This window comes from Populus alba, chromosome 4 (genome assembly GCF_005239225.2).
Source record: "Populus alba chromosome 4, ASM523922v2, whole genome shotgun sequence".
Classification (NCBI taxonomy): domain Eukaryota; kingdom Viridiplantae; phylum Streptophyta; class Magnoliopsida; order Malpighiales; family Salicaceae; genus Populus; species Populus alba.
Window position 1 is genome coordinate 15,726,934 of NC_133287.1, and position 22,365 is coordinate 15,749,298.

A 22,365-nucleotide genomic window follows, 5' to 3' on the forward strand; every position below is an offset into this window, starting at 1 on the left:
TGAAAAGGAGAATGCACAACAGAACGGTTAAGTGCGTGCCTTCAAGTGTTTGAACATTTACAACTGGATAATATGAAATAAATTTATATAATAAACAATCCTAAAGTTGTGCTTAATTATTATTTTTTCGCTATATTTATATTCTTGCAGACCTTACTTGAATTTAATCCTGTGCTATAATTTGAGAATGGGGTGCTCATAAATCTAAAAGAAACAGAGAGACTTCCTGATCAGGAAAAAAAATTGTCTTGGTGTGAGAAAATTAGTTTGGAATTATCTTTAGTTGTTAAAGAACACTGAAAAAACCAACGATGAAAAACGAAATATAATAAATTTTAGTTATAATAGAGGGTTAAGGGAAGTAAAAACATCTTCTCTTCCTCGTAAAGCATATGTGATTTTCATTGCCTAAGAGTCTTAATTACAAGGATAAACTTCAAAATGATACAACAAACTTCTAATTAGGGGTCTAATGACCAAGTTCCAACGAAGGAATAATGTACATGCAACAAAATCCTTCAAAAGACTTGGCGTAAAGTATGACATGGATTGAGTAGATATCCCTTTACATAAGTTTAGTTTTCACACATATGGTATGGATCTTTGATGAAGCTATGATTTTCATCTTTAGAACGAGCAAATTCATTACTCTTGGAGTTGGCTCTCTCACTCTCTCGCAAAAGATTATTCTGAGAAACCATTTTTATATAGCAGATCCTACATGTATGTAAGAGAATAACGACAACTTCTGAGAGTATTAAATAATTTTAAATTTGATTACAGTGCTGGCTACAACATCTCCCTTTGCAAGTCACTAACATGGTTACAGCTAATTTAAAACATGGAATTACAGTACTCGTACACTGTTTTTGTTGACAACTCAGCATCAATGGTGTTAAGACCATCCTGTTAGCATGATAAATGTTTCCCATTATTGCAATTCTCTTTACCACGGGGCACTGACAGCTTCCTGAAACACAAGCTCATGCTTCTCAGCATTCTCCTTTAGGGCCTCTATCTCATCATCAAGTCTCTCCCTCGTCTCCTTTAATTTCAAAAGCCTCAATTCGAGGTTTTTCATCTCTGAATCTATACGAGCTTGCTCAAGTTTAACTTCTCTGCATTCTGATTCCATTGCCTCTTCTGATTCCAGAGCAAGGCTCATCAGCCGGCTTAACCTCTCACGTAAAAATCCAACATTCATGCCAAACATCTCAAAGCCTTTCAAAGTCTTGTCCCAAACTCCATAATCAGCATGGGAGCTGGACAGCCTTGAAGATCTAATCTCCTCTGAAATGTCCACAGTCCCAATTATTATTTCAGCTGCCAATTTATGATTAATGCTGTTGAGAAGATTGCGGTGCAGAAATGAGTTTTGTGAGCGACATAGCTCATAGTACTTGATCCTGTGATGTTCTGAGAGCTCGGAGTCTATACCAAAACCGTTTAAGAGAACGCTGAAATTATCAATGCCTTCAAAATTATCAAAATCAACAGTGGATCCGGAAAGTTTGATGACTCCCAAAGTTTCGGAGGCACGGTCTTCACTTTCATTCTCAGATTGACTGGCAGTGCACCCTTTATTGTTGTCCACTACAATCAGGCCATTCTCTTGCATATTCTCTTCCAGATGGCCAGCTGGAAGAAGCTCCAAATGCTTGGCCTTTTTACCGCCTTGTACATCTTTTTCATCTGGTTCTTCAATGTTAGGAAAGAGGAAATTATGAATGTATTAGATCAAGTTTTAAGTGATCATTTATAAATAGCAAAACAGCTCATAGAGAATTATATACTAGAGATGATTTCTTTTCCATTAGCATCTGAACTTGGAATGCCAAACTCCCCATCTGCTTGGGCGGAACCATTTCCTTTTACAATGTACACCTAGAAAACATTATCAGAAGCAATTGTAATAGTAGAAAACACATAGCAATGAGTAACAGTTTTATGCAAAGCAACTTCAGAAAATAAGCCCAACCACTCAGCATTTAGAGTGTAGAAAACAAAACCTATCCCCACCGAAAACCAGTATACTTGCAGTTTTTCTTTTTCCTACATGTATGTGTGCTTAGTATGACCAACTTTTGCTCCAGTTTTTAAAGAAAAAGAACAGCTCTGTTCAAACAGGTGCATCACACGATACCTGTGATTTCAGTTTTCAACAAATGAGCAATATCTCTGTGAATCACCACTTGTATGTGTTTGTGTGCGTGTGTGTAATGAAGGTGTTTCCTCTCTGCTCTCAGAGATTAAAATGCAAACCTGACAACACAGGCCTTGTTATTTCAGGACTATCACACTGCGAACTCTAAACAAGAAAAAAGAATCTACTCATTTAACTGTTCTAGCCTTCAGCTTTGGTTGTTTTCTTCTTCATGTGATCATTCCTGAAAACTTGGCTCAGAGATAGAATGTTCTTCTCCAGTTCTCTATACTAAGAATTTAATTTCTGACTAGCAAAGTTTGCTTTCCTAAGGAGTCCAAAATTTTCCCTATTGCCGAACGCTTTTTCCTAAATATTCATTTCTGAAAGGATATCTAAAACAATTAGTGACTAAAAAAAAGAGGAACATTTGATTAAAAAACAAATGTACCTTAAACCTTGAAGGTTTCATTAAATGGAAAACAAGAACATCACCCTCATGTAAATTGTTTGCAGCACAGAATGCTTTCCATCCGCCACTCAGTGCTGTCCTTTCTGCAATGTAATTTAGTATGTATTCTTCCCCACTTTCATTTTCCAGAAAAACTGTCGTGTCATTCTTTGGCAAATGCATTTTGCAGAACCGCATGGGAAGATGCTGTCAAGAGAGAAAGAACATATAAAACAGTCTAACCCATAGATATAGCATCTGATTCTTAAGTTTAGAACAGAGTTTCTTGTTACCATCCAAAACCCCACAGTCACATTTGAACGGACCAAAGTTTTTGCAAAGCTAGGATATGCTTCTTCTAAATTTGCCCGAATCTCTTCAGCCAGTTCCATAGCAGGAGACTTAGTTTCAGTACTATCATAGAATACACTGAACGCGTCTTTCTTTCGCTTACGGCTTTACATACATATATAAAGGAACAAGGATGAGAATACAATAAACTCAAAAGTTTTATGCTTCAATCTAAGTACAAGACAGGTAGAATCTCTAACCTTCTGGGCTCCCTTGATTCCCCTGATTTATCATACAACACCTGCTTCAGAATTTCCACAAAGTTTTTCTTCAATTAATTCATCAAACAATAAAAGATGAACAATTACTAGATAAAAGATGAGCAATTACTAGAGAGCCTGGGTGTTTCAAAGGACACTATGACTGATTTTCTATTAAGCATCAAATCAGGCTTGTAATTGAAATCTGTCAGTCTGTAACAAGTACAAACAACTCAGAGCTGAATACACATTTCAAGCAAATAAGAATCCATTCTCCATTATTTGCTTAACATGTAGCTACTATCTTTGAAAAAAAAAAAAAGAACTTCTCTTTATGATTGGCACCCAATACCCTGACATATCTAAATATCTTTGGAAAAAGAAATAGAAGGATGAAAGGGACAAAACATGGAACAAATTTGAACCCAGTATTTATGCCTACCTTAAAACTTCAAAACTTCTAACGTAAAGGGCTTAATCTAATGCACCTATCAAGCATTGTGCTGCATTTGCTTTATTTACCTTAGTTTAACAAATTTGCAGTCAGGATAGGTTCAGTGTCATGAATTTGGATTAGAAGAGGGACTTCTCTTGAGAATCGAAAATCATCAGAAACAAAAATGACAAAATGTTGGCAGAGTGAGACTTAGAATTGAAAGAGATTATCCACCCAAGAAAGGGTTACAAAGAGACAAAGTATAGAACAAGATTTGCCAGTAATTATGCTTCCCATGTAAACTTCGAACCTCAAATCATTTGATGTATGCCAACATTTTGTCATTTTTATTAGAGATTGGTGTATGTGTTTAGTCTAGTTATAGGGCTTAATTTGATGTATGCCACAAACCATTCTGCTGCATTCACTGCATTGATTTTAATTCGACAAACTTGGTATTGGAACAGGTTCAACATCTAGCGTTCAGGCTGGAAAGGGACTAACTATCATGAAAAAGAAAAATGAAGAAATGTTGCCAATGAAGACTTGGAACTGAAAGAAAAGACACACAAAAAAGGGTACCTAAGGGACAACGTAAGATGTTCCAAAAAGGAGTGCACAAGTTCCCCAGACAGGAAAAGATGATAGCAGCTTATTCTAGGTCATAATTTTGCTTAACATTGCTTTAGCAATGCTTAATTGCTGTCAAAGTGAAAAGGTTCAAAACAGGGTTAATATTTCCAGTTCACAGAGGACAGCAACTACAGTATACTGGTGATCTCGATGCTCCCTGAGGCTATCATCATTTCACCCAAAAATTTACTGGCAGGGTTCACCAAATCTGACATTTCAAACCACAAATTGCTTTAAAAAGCCCTAGAACCTCGAAGAAACAGCAAACAGCTGGAAAAGGCACAGGATACATAGCAAACTAAGTAGAAGAAAAGAACCATAACAAAGTCCCTCAGCACAAGATAGAACCCATTTAACTAAAAAAACACCATCAAGATAGGGATAATAGCCAACTTTACTCTGAAATTAAATTAAAGATTGAAATCTTTAAAGAATATCAAGAGAAGAAAAGATTCTCACGAGTTCATGACCAGTCTTGTACTCAGGTTCTGGAGACTTCTCATGGATCTGGGTCAGTTTTAGCTTGGACATATTTGGCTTCCTTCTCCTAATCTAAAAGAGAACAAAACAGATATGCAAAGATCAAGAACATAAGCAGGCATGCTAGAAACACAGGAAAAGAAGAGAAGAGAGAAGAGAGAAGAGGAACAAACCCTGGGATAAGTATTAAGGGGAACTGGGTTGGAGATTGGAAGCCGAGGCTTAGGGGAAGCGTTTTGGTCTTCCTTGGCATCCATGTTAGGCAGCAGAAAGAAGGCTTTGTTTCTTCTAGCTTCCAAGGTTTTTGCTGTTATTGCAGGTTTCTCTTTCAGATTCCTGTCCTTTGATAATGTTGCTGACACCGAGACACATGAACTAAAGCTTGGTGTATGTGTTTTTTCTTTCTTTTCTTTTTGTCTGCTTTTTTCAAGGGCAGATGCAGTGCTACAGGCTAGAGAGATTATCGGAGAAAAAAAATCATGTTTTTTTTGGAAAGGTATTTGGCTGCTAGAATTTACCTTACCTCCTCTTTTTTTTTTTTTTTTTTAATATATCTAAGAATCTGGGACTGTTTTTTTTTTTTTTTAAAAAAAAACATTAATGACTGTTATTACTGTTACTTTTTTCCCCAAAATTTCTTGGCTTACTTTTAAAACCTCAAAAATATCGAACAGGGCAGGGACCAACTTTTGAACCTGATATTTGATCGATGCCTTCCAAAGCCCCGGGAAAACACACTTGATAGTAAGGGAGTGTTTCGGTTGCATGTAGCTTTCATATTTTGAAATATTGATAGAACCCTAGTTTTTTTCAATCATCTTGTTAGAGATCGAGTTGGTTCCTTGATAAGAGAGTCTCTACAATATGCGTGTTCGTAAAATAAATAAAAAATAAAAAATAAAAAATAAAAAAAATGCAGTCTTCACACAACTCAAAAATGATTAACAAGTTACGCATGCCGGACTATTTTTCTGGGGTGATTCGATGGATAAAATGCCTCAGTTCTCAATATAAGCAGTGTTAATGAAGGGTTGAATCTAATTAGAGGTTGTGCCAGTGCTTAATTTACTTCGATGGTCTCGAAAGATAGGGGAAAAAAAATGTAATAATGAGTGGAATGAAATATTGGGATTGAATATCTTCAACATGTAGATGTGGCTTATCTGGGTTTGATTGTGGATCACGGGTTAGGTAGGGTTTCTGGCCGGAGCATGAGCCCGTGAGTGGTCGGTCTGCTCACAATGGTGGTGCTGTGAATTGTAATCCGTTCATAAAACAACTCTTTCCCGGATCCCAACGTTAACTTGTAATCTCAGTTAATTAGCTGTGACCTGTGACTAACACAAATTTCACCATGAAAGCATTAAGCACAGGGGTCAGTGGTCACAAGTGGATTTAGCCGGAAAGGTCACGAGTGGATGGAAACCGGAAAGTTCACAATCTTGACGCTTCCCCTGTAATACAATTTGAAATTGTTTGCAGGTTATCTTCACACTGATTCATTGCATATGTGGAGGAAGGCCTTTCATGTGCCTCTCTCTCTCTCTCTCTCTCTCTCTCTCTCTTGTGATCGTCTTGTTGATATTGCCAAATTAACTGCGTAAATAGTCAATGGTGCTGGTACGTAAAGATGGATTATTAATTTCTAGCAAACAGCATTTATGGTCCTACTCCTGAGCTAACTGGAAAGAAACTGTATTTATCTTCTAAAATTGCTGAGCTACTGTCATACGCAGATTGATTTACTGAGGGACAGAGATTAGTAACTGTTAACATCAGGGATTCCTCGTTAATCTATCGGTGAACTGCCATCGGAAAAGGCTTCAGGAACGTTTTGTCCTGCATGATCATTTGAAAAGTTCAAGAGAAACAACGTTGGTAGATAAGATTAGAGAAAACAACTGCAAAACTTCCATCTATTTGTCCTTTGAATGATTCAGAGGACAAAACTGAAGACAGCCTAAAGACAAGCAAATATCTATTTTTGCAAGCATTTTTTAATGATAACGGAAGCATCCTGGCTGACCGAGAAGCACGCTGCTTACAAAAATCTGTTCGTTTTGCATGGGATAAATGCATAAGGCCAAGAGCACCATCTGTTTCAGACAATCGATTTGCTCTGACAATGTAGACCTGTAGAAGTGAGAGAAGCAGCTGGGGTAGTGAGTACCAAATCTCCATCATTTGACAAAAAAAAAAAAAAAAATTCAATAACAAAGCTGAGCATCCATGGCTAGCTACAATGGGTATGATCCTTTATTGTGGCAATGATGAACTACGAAACCCAACATTTTTACTGTAGTTTTTGCAGACTAACACACGTTGCTTAACAGAATAGTTGTATTGAAGCCAGTGCTTAGGTAGTTAACTTTCTTCATAATTATCAAACCAGGAACAAAACTGAAGAGGGTTAAAAAGGTGACCTTAAGTTTGTCGGGTTCGATCAGCTGGAAAACCAAAGCATCTTGCTCAAGTAATCTGTGTTCGATTGAAAACCCTCTCCACCCTCCACTTAACCCACTCCTTTCTGCGATATACACTACTTGATACTCCTTTTCAGTTTCATCCACCAAAATGATTATGGCATCATGATTTGGCAAATGCAGATGACAAAACTTTCTTGGTAAACCCTTAATCAAACCATAAAGAGAAAAGAAGGTATGTCAAGAGTCCTGAGATTTTGTCAAGATCCAGTATGAACGTGGAAATAAGAATCTACCAGCCAAAATCCCCCAGAAACATGAGATGGGAGCATGGGCTTGACACAGGTGGGGAATTTGTTTCCGAGATAGGCTTGAATCTCTTCAGCTTTCTCCATGACAGAATTTTTTTCCCGCGAGATCATTCAAGTGACTAAGCATAGCCGTCTTTCGTTTACGACTGTAAAAAGATAAAGAAAGGCAGAACTTTTACAAAGATAGTTCTTGTATGCAGGAAAATGGACGAGTAGTGATAAGAACATGATAAAATAAATCCACTGGCCCAAAATTAATTGGGAGTGAAATTCCTTGAAGTGATGGAAACTACCTGATCATGATCAGTTAACGTGATTTAACTCTATTGATTAGTTCACAAATTTCAATCAATCAAAGACTGATGGTGACATCTAATTTATGACAGGATATTTATCAAGAAAACCTTGATTAGAGACACTATATACAAAGCAATTAAATCGTCCACATAATACAACACGAGAAAATTAGCGATGGACTTTTGGGTTTTGGCTACTGCTGGAAAAAAGGAAAATTGGGCAAGATTTTCAGTATCGCTGAAAGATGGCAGCCTGTATAGCTGATTTTACGGCAGTTGTAATTGAACAGGACAGCCTGCGCACCGGCTGACAGGCAAGCCACCAGACAGAAACAGAAACCGGCGCCACAAACAAGCAATCGAGGTGCCATCAGTTTCAGGTAAAAGGAGAGTTGGCCACTTAGCCAGCTATTATTCACGTCATTTTACACTTGCTCCCCCGTACATTAAAAAAAATGAAATTTTGATGCACTAAAGTAAAATTGCAAACTGTAGTTCCGGTGACACCCTTGCCAAAGACGCTAGGCGTTGTAATATACGGTCATATTTTCTTAAATCTTGACCACTTTTCCTTAAATCCCTACAGTTTCTACCGGAATCTGGCCATTCAGAAGGATTTGACTGGAGGTCTTAAAAGACAACGTTTTTACCTTTTTCAAAAACGCAGAAGAAAGTGCCTCCGAATTAAATATCAAATATAGAAGAAATCACAGCATAACTAGAGCCAACATTCATAAAAAAAAAAAGTACCTGCAAAAATCTTTTCTTTACTTTCTTGTCTAGCATGATGATCTGCTTCTCATTCTTTTGTTTGACCAACCCTCATCATCTCTAGCACAAACTCCTCACTTCCTTGCGTCTTCTTTCTTTTTGTTATAATTACTGTACTACTGCACGCACACATTCGTACACATGTAAACATGGTGCATATGTATAGACAGAGAACAGAATGGACAAGAGAAATAAGTGAGCTTAGCTAGGATCAGGGCCGGGAAGGAGGTTGGCAAGGATGAAGGTGCCTGGATATTGCTAGCTCACTGTTTATCAAAATTGTGCTCCATTTTAGGCCCACACAAGGGCAGGATTGAAAATGGAATCTTAAATTTATTTCTTTTAGCAGCAAAATTCCATTTACTGCTCCCACCGGTCAAGTCTCTCTCTCTGTCTCTTAAATTTATTTCTTGATAAGTCTCTCTCTCTCTCTCTCTCTCTCTCTCTCTTAAATATTATGTGCTCTCATGTGACGTTTGAATTGAGCTTAAGATTTAAATCTAAAGTTGTTTAGCACATTTGAGGTCAAGTCAAGGAAGAAATCTAAAGGAGGGAAAAGCTTGTGTTTTTTAGCTTTCCTTGTCCTTTATAGAACGGAGCATCAACTTTTCTTCTCTTACTTGCAACAATAATTGATCCCATTAATTAATGTTCATTGTTTATTATTTTATTTAGTTCAGGATTTGATCCTTCACATTTTTGAGCTCGAAAGCTCCTTGCTTGACCAATCAGGGTGCTGAATGAACTACGAGACCGGCCTGGTTTTCAAGAATTTGGCCGTCTGCGGCGGTGCACTTCCAAATCAGTAGCATTAGTGCAGCCAAGTACGAGTCACTTCTTTGAAGAGTGATTGAAGGGTGGCATTTTCTGTGATGACTTTGGAAGACTTCAAAGTTATCGCTCTCGTGACGTTTCTTCTCCCTCTTTTTTTCTCATCTATTTATTGCAATGATTTGTCTTTCTCTCTGAAATAACTTAATCTATAAAGGCTAAAACATCATTAACAGCAAATTCAGTGCATGTATCGAAGATAACCAATTAGGAATTCGACTACAGACTGGCAAATTCAGTGCATGTAATTATGGCAATTTCTTTAGTTTTCCTGGGAAAAACGCCAAACACATCGTAGTTGCCAGTGAAGATAGACAGCGCTGCTGCTCTCGAGGATTAGTCTCGGTCATTAATCTCATGAATTAGTGTCGAAAGGGCAATTAATGCAGAACGGTGGCTCAACCGGCAAAGCAAGCACACTTGCCCCTTGCTAGTTCGAACTGAAACATTGTTAGACGTTTAGATTTTAAATTCATACTAAAATCCCCTCAAATTTGAAGAATTAGGATTTTATTTCACCAAAGTAATAGGTGATGAGAATTCTCTTTAAAAAACTAGTACTATGCTTTTCTCTATAACAAAATTCAAATCACTGGTTTCAAAATCAACGGTCTGAATTCATCAAACACGATGGATTACGTTTTTCTCCATGCACCATGCCTACGTAAATCCCCAGTCCCTGCTCCTACCTGGTTGCCGGTTGGGTAAATTATCACTACATGATCCCGATTTTAGCCATTTTTAATCCCTCTGCTAAAAGTTTGTACGAACCAGTCCTTACACTTTCAATTTGCGGTTCTTTTGATCCCTTTTATCCACTTGGTTGTGTACACATGCAAGATACATCAGCCATACAAGGCGAACAGTTTATATGGAGGGGCCGCAACAACCACGAACTATACAAGTACAAAAGCTGTGGTGTCCAGATTTTAATAGAGAAATTGAAATGACCAAAATCAGAAACTTGGAGGACCACTCTGGTAATTATTCCCACCTGGTTTTGTCAAGTTTGATCTAACTGGAAGACTATTCTGGTGTCAGCATGCAGATCAATGGCACCTGTGACTTGTCTATTGCGGCAGACGGCTCTTACCTTTCTGGCTGTGAACAAGATTGACACGCGTATTCTCTTGCATGGCGACAAGAAGAGGCTCAGGTTGACCGAACCGTCCTGATAGGTTCCTCTGCTGCTAATGCATTGCTCCAAGGAGCCTACAATAGATCGATTTAGAAAATGCATAGCAAAATCTAAACAAACAAAAACGAAAAAAACCGAGTACAGAACTCACTGCTCAGATAAAAAAAAATACTCCAGCCTGAATCTTTGATAATTTATTGAACATACATTTTCTATAATCGCAATTGGCTCTAGATACACGTTGCCATAGAGTGTGCGCATAAACTACTCTACATCTTTTGCTGCCAACTCCTCGTCAAATCACAGGTCATAGCGCAGAAAGTTTAATCAGAAGCCCAGACCCTTTGCTATAAAAACAACCATAAACTTCCTTTGTTTTCTTCTCACAAGCATATCACAGACCAGCCAATCATACATTAAAATTTCCTAGCAACACATATCAAGCAGCTCTGTCACAAGCACTCCACTGTACACATAGTATTTCTACCTGTACACAATCGTGCCACAGGAATGGCTCCGAAGCTAGAGCAAAGATATCCAAGCCAGTTGTCCTGCAAAATGTCAAAAGACCTCTACTTCATCGCTTAGTTTCCAGCATTACATCTCCAGCATAAAGACAGCTTGCTCAAAATCTCCTACAAACTTTTGATGGATGCATGGAAAGCCAATGGCAGGATTTCACTGTGTCTCCAGTCCAGACAGTATTATAATCTTGAGCGACGAGTGAATTTGATACCACGAAAAGGCGAGTGTCTCCTCTGAGCAGAAGCAATTGGCTGCCCATTCAGAGAACCGGAAAATCTAATATCCCAACCTTCAACATTCTTCGGGACACATGCATCAAAGAGGATTTGGCCAAGTACACTGTGAGCGCTAATACTTGGAGGGTTTGGCAGATAAATTGATCTTTCTTTCCTTTCGTCTTGGAGGGGTCCCGACTCCCTGCTATTGTAATATTCTGCTGAACTGGGGACAAAGAAGTGGTCACCTGGCTCAACAGCAACTCTTCTTAAGCTTTGGTTTGAGTTAACAGCAGCTTTCTGAAGGTCACAGATTAATTCGGACATCTCATCATGCATGCTGTCCAGGCCAATTCCTTCTCTGAGTTGTTGGATTCTTCGATAATAAACTGAAGGTGCCTTGTCAAGCAAATTGGTCACTGCAGCCCTGTACTGGATTGGATTGTGCTGGTAATGACCTGAAATGCCAAGTGGATGGAATAAGTTCGGTCTTAACATGTAAGAGACATGCTGCAAATAGAACAGTTACAAGTAAGATAGAAACTCAATTCCAAGCAACAAAAGTAGTCCAATAACTTGTCAACTAATGGGATTTGAGCTGTATAACTTTTATCCTTTGCTCCCCTTCTCATTTTCATGGTTGGTAAACAGTAAGAAACCCACAACATACAGACACTATTGGCTGAACATGTCCATTGGAAATGATTACTGCAACATTGATCCAACTGTAAACCATAAATCTGCAAATCTGCAAGCAAAGATACTCAGATTTGAAGAGGCCATTATGGTCTTCTCCCTATTCAAAGAACTAGATGAACATAAGATTTAAATTTCCTTATTCATCCAACTTTCTCTTGGAAGCATTTTAAGGTACTATTCACAGTTTTTCAGAGATTTGTGCATCCTGCATACGAAAGGAGACAAGATGCAACAAAGATTATAAAGGTAGGACTTCAGATCTCGTCAATGCTTATTCCCAAGAAATAATATTGCCTTTCATTCCTTACCTTACAGAGTGAACATCGAGTAATGTCATCACATAACATGAATGACGATAAGTGCCCGTATTACTATCATCTAGAAGCTCAGCTTTCTCACTAAGAGCTGAACCCGTCGCCTCTGGCTTTTACAGGAAGCCACTACTAGTGGACCAAAGGCCAATTAGTGTCAGTGCCCATATTAAGTGAATCCATGCCATTAATAAAGTGCTATTATGCAAAGACTATTTTCTCAATCAATTTCATTAATATATAATAAAAGGGCAACTTTTGTTTTAGACAAAAGATTAGTAATCAAACAGAAGATTTGTATTGATTATGAATTATAAAGCAAGTAATGCTATCCACACAAGGTGGCTTGAGAGACTATCATGTGTTGCGTAGAAGGATTTCCTCCTGCCCATGACAGCAGGAAACTAATGTTCTTTCTTGACAATATAGATGGAACAATACAAAATTTCCATTGCTCATTACTACAATCACCAAATAGGTATGATGACTACGGTTTATCAAATGTAATAAGGTTCAACAATGAGAAAAAAGGTCAACTCTCAACTTTCAAGCACTCACCCAATCAGTATCAACAAAAGAGAAGGTATTCAACTTATCCGCTAACAAGCACATTAGCGCTTAAATTTTGGTTGTATTTACTTGATTACCATAGTGGCTCATAATCAAAACCCGCGCATAAAAGATTCTTATATTTCAGTAAGGCACTTTAACCATTAATAGCATTCAAAACCACTGCAAACTGTATTAACAAAATACAAAAGAATGGGTCTGAAACAAACCTGTGTGAGGTGAATGATTCCACTTTACAAGCTTAACATCCCCCCCTTGATCTTGTAATCGTTGAGCAAATTTGGAGATAACATTATATGGTGCGAGGTTATCATTCTCTGAGCATAAAATTAGATATGGAGCACCCATGTCCTATGGAAGAGAAATGAAAGTTAAATATAATGATTGAGAAAGACAGACAACTTTAGGAGAGCTGAAGGCCAGTTAGAACTTACAATTGAAGAATACAGAGTCTGCCAATACTCAGCACGCTGGGACTCAAACCTCGTAAGGTATAAACCATCTAGTCCAGAAGCAAGGCCTTTAGCAACCAAAGACACAAATTTTGACGGACCAGGCATTCTTTGAATTGCAGGGTGTAGAGCAAATCGGGCACCCAAATCACTTGTAAAATCTATGGGGCAAGAGTCATAGATATGCCCAGAAATGCAATTCTTAACCAATCTACTTTCATCCTTCACGGAATAAAACAAATAGAAAGAAAATTTTAAAAAAAAATTAAAACTTTCAATTAAATAGAACCATGAAGGTGAAAGAATATATCATACAAGAAATAGAAGAAAGACAATGCGTACCATATTAAGATGACCTTCACATGTTCCTTGAATAATCTGATTAAGTACGGTAAAATTACTTCTACTGTCAGTGTTGGAGAAAGGGGAAAAATACAAATCAGCATCTTAAAATTTCACTAAAATTACCTGAAAAACCTTGTACATGCAAGCTTTTGGACCCCCAGAAAATGCAACAAATACAATTGGACATGGTCTAACCCTTAGATCCTGCATACCAAAAACCAGTAGGTAATTACTCTATGTATTATGAAAAACATAAAAAGTTCCAAACTAATAGATGCTCTATTTCACTGCTGTCACAGTAATGGCAAAGGGTATAAATAATTTCATTGGCATAATTTTGACCAATATGGACCCCACAAACATAGTCACTCCCACACATTGGAACTCCATAATAATATACTTTTGGATGATGATCTAAATCTAATCAAACAATTGAAAATTAGTAAAAGTTTAAGTAACTGACCTCAACAAGCTCATTGAGGAGAATATATGCCAGTGACAAAGCCCTTTCAGGATAAAATCTGTAGATCATTAGCCAGCAACAAACACACATCAAGTTCAACATTATGGAGAAAACAATCAATCCAACCATCTTCAACTCCCCACCCCCTCTCCCAACACAACCCAACAAACACAAAAAAAATTAGCATCGCTGTCTTTGCATTTGAGTTTGAGCAAATGATTACATATAAAAGAGTTGATTGAGCTTGTCCCTTCAATCATGGTGCACAAAAAGAGATCCATAAAATGAGCCAGACACAATACTCACTCCATTTAATAACATATAGCCATTCGAATGAAAACAACAACAACAACATATAGCCATTCAGTTCTCTCTAATACAAACCTTATTTCGCAATCTAACAAAGATTTTTCCTTTCTTACCCTTAACCAACCTACTTTTTGGCCTTCATCCTCCTATATAAGTCGTCATGAATGCAATTATCACAGAATTACCAAAATACATGCACATTTTCTTTCTCCTATCGCAAATTAAATCAAATTTCACCATTCAACACTAGAATCCGCACATAATTGGACATTATTAAGTTGATTAGAAAACCCTAAATGCTCTGTTTGGCTACTCAAAAGCTTTCGAATATCACAGCAATTAAAAACAAAATGAAATTATTTAGGTATTTATTTCACTAAAAATCTACAAAGCTGAACTAATTTTGCCACTATAATCAGTAAGACACTATAAAATTATCAAAAAAAAAAAAACTTATAAAAATTGATTTTCTCAGCAACCAAACAGTGGCAAAGAAAGAAAGACTAACGCGGAGAGGAAATCGGCATGAGAAACGAGGGAATTCCAACCAAGAGAGGAATACAAATCCAAGTAACTATTCAAGTGTTTCTCAGGAATCGAATTCCATGCGAATATGACCACAATTCCTTTCGATTCACTTTCTTTCCTTCCCCAATTCACACTACCGCCACCGCCACCGCCACCAAACATCACTGCTGCTTCTTCAAATCGTGTAAGACTTCTTCTCCTCTTCTCTTTGGTGGAGAGTTGAACTCTAAGAAAGAAAACAAAAACAAGAGGATTGCGTGTGGATTGTGAATTTTTAGGTGAAAATATTATTTCTTAGCTTATGAGGACGTCCTTTTTTTAAAACGATTTTCCCTTCTTCTTTTTTTTATCCAATTATGATTTCTTGATTTTTTTGCCACGTTAGATTTAACAGGCACAAGCCCGTTCCGGATAAGTTTGTTACTCCCAGCGCAATGCCTGGTGACCAAAAACTATGTCGTATCAAAGTTGGTGAGAGAAGTTTTCTTTAACTTTCTCCTTTTCAATTTTAATGCAAATTAATATTCTCCAAAGTCCAACCCATTTAGATTTTAGCTGTTCTATGACGAATGTTTGTTTGGTATCATGGCAAGAGTAGTTAAAATTGTATTTTGTTTTAGTTATATTTTTAAATTTGTATTTTGTATTTTAAAGTATTTTTAACTTAAAAATATATTAAAATTATTTTTTAAAAAATTATTTTATTTTATTTTTAATATTATCATACTAAAATCATTAAAAATACACTAAAAAAATATTAATTTAATAATTTTTCAAGTAAAATAAACTCAAAATCATAAGCCACTGCATTTTTAGAGTATGTTTAGCAATGTGATAACGGTTGCTTTTCAAATAATTTTTTATGCTGAAATGCATGTCAATGATTTTTTTTTATTTTTAAAAAAATTATTTTTGACATCAGCACATTTAAACAATCCAAAACATACAAACCATATTAAATTTTAACAAAAAAAAAATTTTAAAACCTTTTTGGAAACGCAGTTTGCACCGCATTTCCGAACGGTATCTTAATCACTTACTTAAAATATTTGGTTAATCATATTACGGATCCCACTAATTTAAATAATTTTTTATTAAAAAAAAATTAATTTTATAATTTTTTAAAACTTGTATTTCAAAAAATAAAATAAAAAAACCTATAGCAATAGTAAACTCGGGTGAAATTCGTGAAAGAGGTGTTTTGAATCCTTGGATTTGAAGAGTCCATGTCCCGTGATGTCAATCCTCTCTCAAATAGTTTGGTGGAGCAACTGAAAATCAACTATTTATTTTATTTTATTTTATTTATTAATATAAATATTTGAATTAAATATTTTAATTAATCTTATAAATTTTAAAATTAATAATTATATAACTTTCCAGTGGATATTATATAAACAACCACATTACTCAAGCACCTAAAAGTAGAGGAATCATTTTTTATTTTATTTAATGGATATACCAGTCGGTGTGCATGACAAAGGTGGTGCCTCTCTTATCATCTACGTAAATCTCATGTTATCTTCCCGAGTTATTTTCAACGGCGCAAAATTGTCTTATCTAAGGAAATACAGGTAGGAGATGAGTCATTTTCCTCTTAACGAGTCAAGAAAATGAAGGTTAACTTCTTGTTAATTAGAAGACTAACTGCAAGGAACTCCCATCGTAGGACCATTTCAACGGTGCTTACGAGTCTCACCACCAAATGGAACCAGTCGCGGTGTTTCTGATTCTCCCTCCATTTTTCACGGGTCAACTAAACACAAGCCGGCAATCTTGAGAACCCAACCGATGGAGGAGCAGTAAGTCCGTTTCAACATGGCCGTGTATACATGGAGGGGGGCTCAAGGCAAAACGCACTGGTATTCCAAAACTGAAAATGTAGCTATTAATTACCAAACAAAAAAGAAAAGAACTTGAAATTTATATGTTATAATGTTATATGGAGGAGGGCAACGAACACTAATTTCATGTTCTTTTCTTTCTGTGATTTTAGTCTCTGAATCCAGTTTGACTACTTTTTTTTCCACCTCAGTGTCATCTTGATGAAACTATAATTAATCTGTAAAATGCTATTCAGGTTGCAAGATCGTATGTTTATTTAGGATTTGTAAGGCACAGTAAAACAAAATATCAGCAATCACACCTTGACTGGTGTGTATTTCCCCCCTCTTCAGGGGCTGAACTGGGCAAAACGATGTCCGAAACAGCCCTGGTTCAGGTGAAAGAGAAAGAAGCCGGAGAAACCATCTAGGTGGTGGCCCAGTGGTAAAAGCTTGGGACCAAGAGGTTTGCTTTCTTCTGTCTCAGGTTCAAACCCTAAGTTGCTCATATGATGGCACTGGAGGTTTACACGGTCGTTAACTTCAGGGCCCGTGGGATTAGTCGAGGTGTGCGCAAGCTGGCTCGGACACCCACATTAAAAAAAAAAAAAAAAAAGAAGCCGGAGAAAAAAAGGCTGAGATTCCCAAGCAACTGCAGCAAGAAGCGGAAGCAGCTGGTGAGGCCAAGTCACTTGCTCAAATGGTTCATGAAGAGCTACATGAGGCGAAGGAAGAAGCAGAACAAGCAAAGGCTGGTGCAAGCGGGATATAATGACTGTTTGTTTTTTGTTTTTTTAAAAAAAATTAATTTTTTTTGTTTATTTTAAATTAATATATTTTTAGTGTTTTCAAATCATTTTATATTATGTTGAAAATAATTTTTTTAAAAAATAAAAAAATTATTAATATACATTTTAACAAAAAAATATATTTAAAACATGACCACAATTATACTGTAAAATAAACTAATAGGAGTACCAGTGTAACACTTTCTTTAGGATCGAGAGTACTATGAGCTCAGCAAGCGAGCCCACGCACGAAGCAGAAGTAAGAAAAAGGAAAAACCCACGAGCATGTACCCAAGTAAAAGCCAAGGCTCAGATTATATATTTTACAGTTAATCGAGTAAATTTAGATTTTTTTTATTATATTATATTTTTTTAATTAATTTTTTAATATTATTTTTTAACAATAATTTTATTTAAAATTATACTTTATAATTTATTTTAATTTTTTTAATATAATATTATTATAATCTTGGTTACAGTTTAGTAAATTAACTTTTATATATATATATATATATATATATATATATATATATATAAAAGATTATTTAATCTCATAACTCAGATAATGAGTTTGATAGATTAATTCAGGATAATTTTGTCTGTTTTTTTTTTTAATTTTAATTTTTAATATTAAATTAATTAAAAATTAAATTTTATAATTTATTTTTTATAAAATTATTATAAATCTTATAATTTTAATTTTACAAATTAACCTCAATTTTACCGAACCAATCCAATATTTTTACCAAACACTCCACTTTAAAAACTTGAACGAGTGAAAAAAAAAAAGGAGGGTAAACAAATACAAAAACACGAGGGAGAGGGAGAGGGAGAGGGAATCTTTCTCTAAGTTGACCAAAAAGTCAAAAAGAAACCTGTAAAGATGATAGGTGAAAAGAATATTTGTTACTCTTACTTTATATATACACAAGGAGAGATTTAATTTACAAAGAGGATATATATAGTCGAGATGCAAAAGCACAAACGATTCTTCCTTGTAAACAATATCATTATCAGTTTCGTAAGCAGATAAAACTGTAAGAAACAGCAAAATCGAAAGAGACCACTGATCTCCTCCTTAACAAGCAATACATTCTATGCCCCACCGCCACCCTCCACAAGGACCATATCTGCAAGCAGCTATACATGGCAAGCACACTGCACGTTCTGGCCTCTTTCTTTCAATCGTCTTTTTCCAAGTTTAGGAACATGTGGCTCGCTGTGATCTTGCCACTTGTATGTCGTTGTCAGTGCCCTTCAGCTAGCCATCGTGCAATATACTGCCGGTGATCTAGCTAGTTTCTGATCCCCCGGCGAGCTTTTTGCATGCTCGGTTATCTCGATAACGATTTTAATTTTACCCTTCTATGGGAAGATGCTGCCGTGCTTTCTTTTAAACGGCGAAGATCTTGTATCCTGTAAAGCTGGCTTCCGGAGCAAGAAATATCTGATATGCTCTCACCAGTACAATACAGCCAATTATGTCAGCTCTCCAACGGACAATATATCACAACGTATCCGATCCCCAGAAGCATGTTTCCATCGCGAAGCAAACAAATTAATAATTGATTAGAAGACCACGGTAAGCCTACAAATTTACCATTTTCGCCCTTGATCATGCGTACGTGCGTGCTGCGTGCACGTCTCTGATCCAGCCTCTCGTATATGCATGTATGTATGTATGGATCGATGGATAAATCTTGAATTTCTAACTATTTTTTTCTCAGAAATTAAGCTAGTTAGACATGATCTCAATGCAGGAACGGTGCTCTTACAAAGAAATTAAACTCCAGAATTAGAAAACCTTTTCTGTTTGTTTTCATTTAAAATATTAATAAATTTTTTAGCCGCGGTTCTAATTTCTAAACAAAAAAAAGAGAAAAAGAAAACCTCCAAGATATATATATATATGTTTGCAGAAGAAATCATCATGGCCTGATATTTCAGATAATATTCCAAGATTAAGCAGAAAAGGGACATGGAGGTAACGATAAAAAAAAAGATTGCTCTGAAAAAACAAACAAGAAAAAGAACATCCATAAACAGCCAAGCCTAAGGCTCAAACAAAAAAATACTTTTTTCCCCAATACAAGAACAAAATAAAACCCATCCCATGCCTGCAAGTCCAAAAAACAACCGCCGGAATTGCTACCGTACCCGCCACTCTATCTAGCTCAAAGTCCTGGAAATTTTATTTAAGAGCCTCGTTTCTTTCGATCACTGTGTAGTATCGAGCTTCAGATATTATATAAATAATGAGAGTCCTCCACGAGAGAAAAAAGAAACTGTACAGCAGCAAACCAGACAAGCTTCCCCTGAAATTGGCAATTTCAATGGTGGTCACATGCTAGACGAAGGCTACTCCTGTAACTCTCTTGTCGATCCTCTATGGCTTCAAGCAAATCCACTGGTAGCGACCCTCCAATGGCAAATCCATCACAACATCATAGTTGTACCTGCAAATCTCGAATACAAGTTTGTTAGCAGTTAGTTACTCTTCCGTCCTCTCCACGCTCCTTATCCCACGCCACACCACATAAAAAGTAACTGCCACCCTGCACAATAGGACCACTTACTTCTCCGCGAATCTTCTCTGCTCCTCTCTCTCTGCCCCCGTGAAAAACGCGTCGATCTCCGCCTGACTCGGCATTTTCACCGCCGGTGAATCTCTCGGGCGAAGACTTTCCTTCTTCTCTATAGCTGCCGGTGGGTCCATCTGATCGGTGCTGCCGTGAAACTCGCTTGAAGGAGTGGTTTCTCTGCTGCCAAGCAAGGGAGGGTGATTTTTAGTTTGGAGAAATGAAGAGGTTAAGGACGGTTTCGTTTTCTGAGACCATAGAGGAATATTAATTAATGAAGCGTAGGTGATAGATTATAAATTACTATTGAACCTGAATTTCCTGTCATTGCACGTTGAGCTTTCCGTTTCGGGACTCTTCGCCTGCAAATATAAATAAGATTTCATAATTATTACTGCTAATTAATGCTATAGGTACTCCTATTTAAACACGAGAAACTGAAATTTAAAGAATAAAGGAAAAAATAGTAACGACCACGAACAAACAAAACTTATTTAATTTTGAAATAGAGAGTGTGAAATCCTGTTCCCTTCGTTTTCTCGGTAAACAAACAGTAACAAACTGTAAAATCAAACCACGTCGCAAATTTTGTATGTCTTTGTTTGTTTAGTGAGAAAAACCTGCGTGGACTGAGAAAAACTTCATATTCATAAAGCTTGTCAAAATCTAAAGCTTCCCGGTTGTTTTTCTTTCTTTTCTCACAAAACAAGCTGCAACACACTGCAAGACTTAAATTCCATGATAGAATCTGAACGAACGCCTCTGTTTGTTCACTGAGAAAACAAGGGAAAGTTTACGCATACTGAGAAGAGTTTTAAACTCGCATGAAGATTCCAGAAGCATCTCAAATACTTGTTTATTTTTTCCTCTATTTTCTCTGCGAACAAACAGAAACAAAACATGACCAAAATTTAGCCAAATTCTAACTTTTGAACTTCAAATTCACCTCTAGATCTAGAAACCTCAAGCTATCCTTCACAACCTGGACCGGTGCATTGCTGGAGCAGCAGGAAAGTACTGGAGAGTCGCCGCAGCTGGAAAATCCGGTTAGAACGCCACCGGGATTCGAAGAATTTCCCGGTGAAACCACTTTCTGCGGCGACATACTGGTGCAACGATGAGGTTGGAGCTTCAAATTCAACGAGGGTGAGTTAAACTCTTCGAAATCAAAATTCATTTTCTTTGAGAAACTTGTGATCGAGGATTCCGGAATCTCAGTTTCTGCTACCCGCGTACTATTTCTCGCGCTCTCTCCCATTTTTTCTTTTTTAAGTTTTACTTTAATTTTGAGTTTTTGTGTGCTTTGATTCTGGTTTCTGAAGACAGGAGAGAGCGTTAAGTGAAGAGAGTTAAAACGGAGGCACTGAATGAAGGCAAGCCGTTGATATAATGGACGGCTGAGATTTGTTTTTTTAAATGTTCCCTTTTGACTTGGTCCTGATTACATTAACGGTGATTAGGAAACAACATCGGGATCCTTTAGGGAGATCTGGCTGTTGAGAGATTCTTTTGATGACCAATGAATTGCTAACACGTTAAAATGCATGCCATTTGTGCAGTTTTTTTTTTTTTTTTTTTTTTTTTCTACTTTTACCTATGGTGTATGTATTTATTTATTGTTAGCCTGCTAACACTTCTTACTTCTATCATATCCTCGACCGGTGATCTCAGATAATTCTAATCTCTCTTAAAACGACATAGTTTTATATTGGTGGTTTTTAATTTTAAAAAAACTACTGAAGTCTTTTCCATAATACTTACAAACTTAAAACCACGTAGATTTGTAAATAAAAGACTCCCAAGGTAAACAAAAAATTAAATTAAAAAAAGGACAGATAAAAATTTAAATTGATATTCTTTTTATTCGTAGTAATTGCCTTTTCATGTGTTCTTTAGATATCAAATTTATATTTTTATTTTTATAGAGATATAATAATATTTTAATTGCTAGACTAATATTTTATTCGTCTATGATAAATTGTTTGAGATTATGTTTTTTTTTTTTAAATAATTTTTTTATATATATTTTCATACTATTTAAATATACTTTTAAATAAAAAATATTTTGAAAATCAATTATTACCGGTATATTAAACTAACATGCACCCTCTAAAGATGTGGGTTCAGATAAGTGTAGCTCACCTAATTCTTTATCGGCAGACCCACAAGCTTATACCGACTGAAGCCTTAATAATACTGTACAGTTAATGTACGAATCAGGTAGTTATAATTAGTACTGAAACTGAATTTTTCTCAAATAAATGTGATGGCAGGCGGCAGCTATTCAGTTATAG

General features: G+C 36.4%; 3 protein-coding genes and 1 long non-coding RNA gene across 10 annotated transcripts; all 4 read right to left on the minus strand.

Moving 5' to 3' along the window:
• Positions 1 to 736: 736 nt before the first annotated feature.
• LOC118050816 (B3 domain-containing protein Os01g0234100-like) lies at positions 737 to 5,214 on the minus strand. Of its 3 annotated transcripts, none has more exons than XM_035061293.2 (7): positions 4,868 to 5,214; positions 4,674 to 4,766; positions 3,146 to 3,186; positions 2,888 to 3,050; positions 2,595 to 2,801; positions 1,794 to 1,884; positions 737 to 1,698 (listed from the first exon to the last, which is right to left on the minus strand). In XM_035061293.2, exons 1-7 carry the CDS (start codon positions 4,949 to 4,951, stop codon positions 947 to 949), a joined length of 1,431 nt encoding a protein of 476 aa, XP_034917184.1. In that variant the 5' UTR covers positions 4,952 to 5,214; the 3' UTR covers positions 737 to 946. The 3 variants fall into 3 exon arrangements, with proteins under 3 accessions (XP_034917184.1, XP_073264512.1, XP_073264510.1); XM_073408411.1 differs by having other exon boundaries at positions 3,146 to 3,189; XM_073408409.1 differs by having other exon boundaries at positions 3,146 to 3,213.
• Positions 5,215 to 5,592: 378 nt separating this feature from the next.
• LOC118050818 (uncharacterized) lies at positions 5,593 to 9,074 on the minus strand. 4 transcript variants are annotated; one of them, XR_012169721.1, is made up of 4 exons: positions 8,475 to 9,074; positions 7,118 to 7,574; positions 6,740 to 6,827; positions 5,593 to 6,533 (listed from the first exon to the last, which is right to left on the minus strand). It is a non-coding gene; the product is annotated as an uncharacterized lncRNA (long non-coding RNA). The 4 variants fall into 4 exon arrangements; XR_004687933.2 differs by lacking the exon at positions 5,593 to 6,533 and having other exon boundaries at positions 6,560 to 6,827; positions 7,118 to 7,313; positions 7,414 to 7,574; positions 8,475 to 9,062; XR_012169720.1 differs by lacking the exon at positions 5,593 to 6,533 and having other exon boundaries at positions 6,560 to 6,827; positions 7,118 to 7,324; positions 7,414 to 7,574; positions 8,475 to 9,051.
• A 1,529-nt stretch (positions 9,075 to 10,603) lies between these two features.
• LOC118050817 (uncharacterized) lies at positions 10,604 to 15,245 on the minus strand. Its single transcript, XM_035061294.2, has 7 exons — positions 14,862 to 15,245; positions 14,045 to 14,102; positions 13,705 to 13,785; positions 13,579 to 13,614; positions 13,219 to 13,458; positions 12,994 to 13,135; positions 10,604 to 11,662 (listed from the first exon to the last, which is right to left on the minus strand). Exons 1-7 carry the CDS (start codon positions 15,041 to 15,043, stop codon positions 11,169 to 11,171), a joined length of 1,233 nt encoding a protein of 410 aa, XP_034917185.1. The 5' UTR covers positions 15,044 to 15,245; the 3' UTR covers positions 10,604 to 11,168.
• A 4,165-nt stretch (positions 15,246 to 19,410) lies between these two features.
• Positions 19,411 to 21,409, minus strand: LOC118050865 (cyclin-dependent kinase inhibitor 7). 2 transcript variants are annotated; one of them, XM_035061344.2, is made up of 4 exons: positions 21,018 to 21,409; positions 20,384 to 20,433; positions 20,069 to 20,251; positions 19,411 to 19,948 (listed from the first exon to the last, which is right to left on the minus strand). In XM_035061344.2, exons 1-4 carry the CDS (start codon positions 21,327 to 21,329, stop codon positions 19,879 to 19,881), a joined length of 615 nt encoding a protein of 204 aa, XP_034917235.1. In that variant the 5' UTR covers positions 21,330 to 21,409; the 3' UTR covers positions 19,411 to 19,878. The 2 variants fall into 2 exon arrangements, with proteins under 2 accessions (XP_034917235.1, XP_034917234.1); XM_035061343.2 differs by having other exon boundaries at positions 20,069 to 20,254.
• Between the last annotated feature and the right edge of the window lie 956 nt (positions 21,410 to 22,365).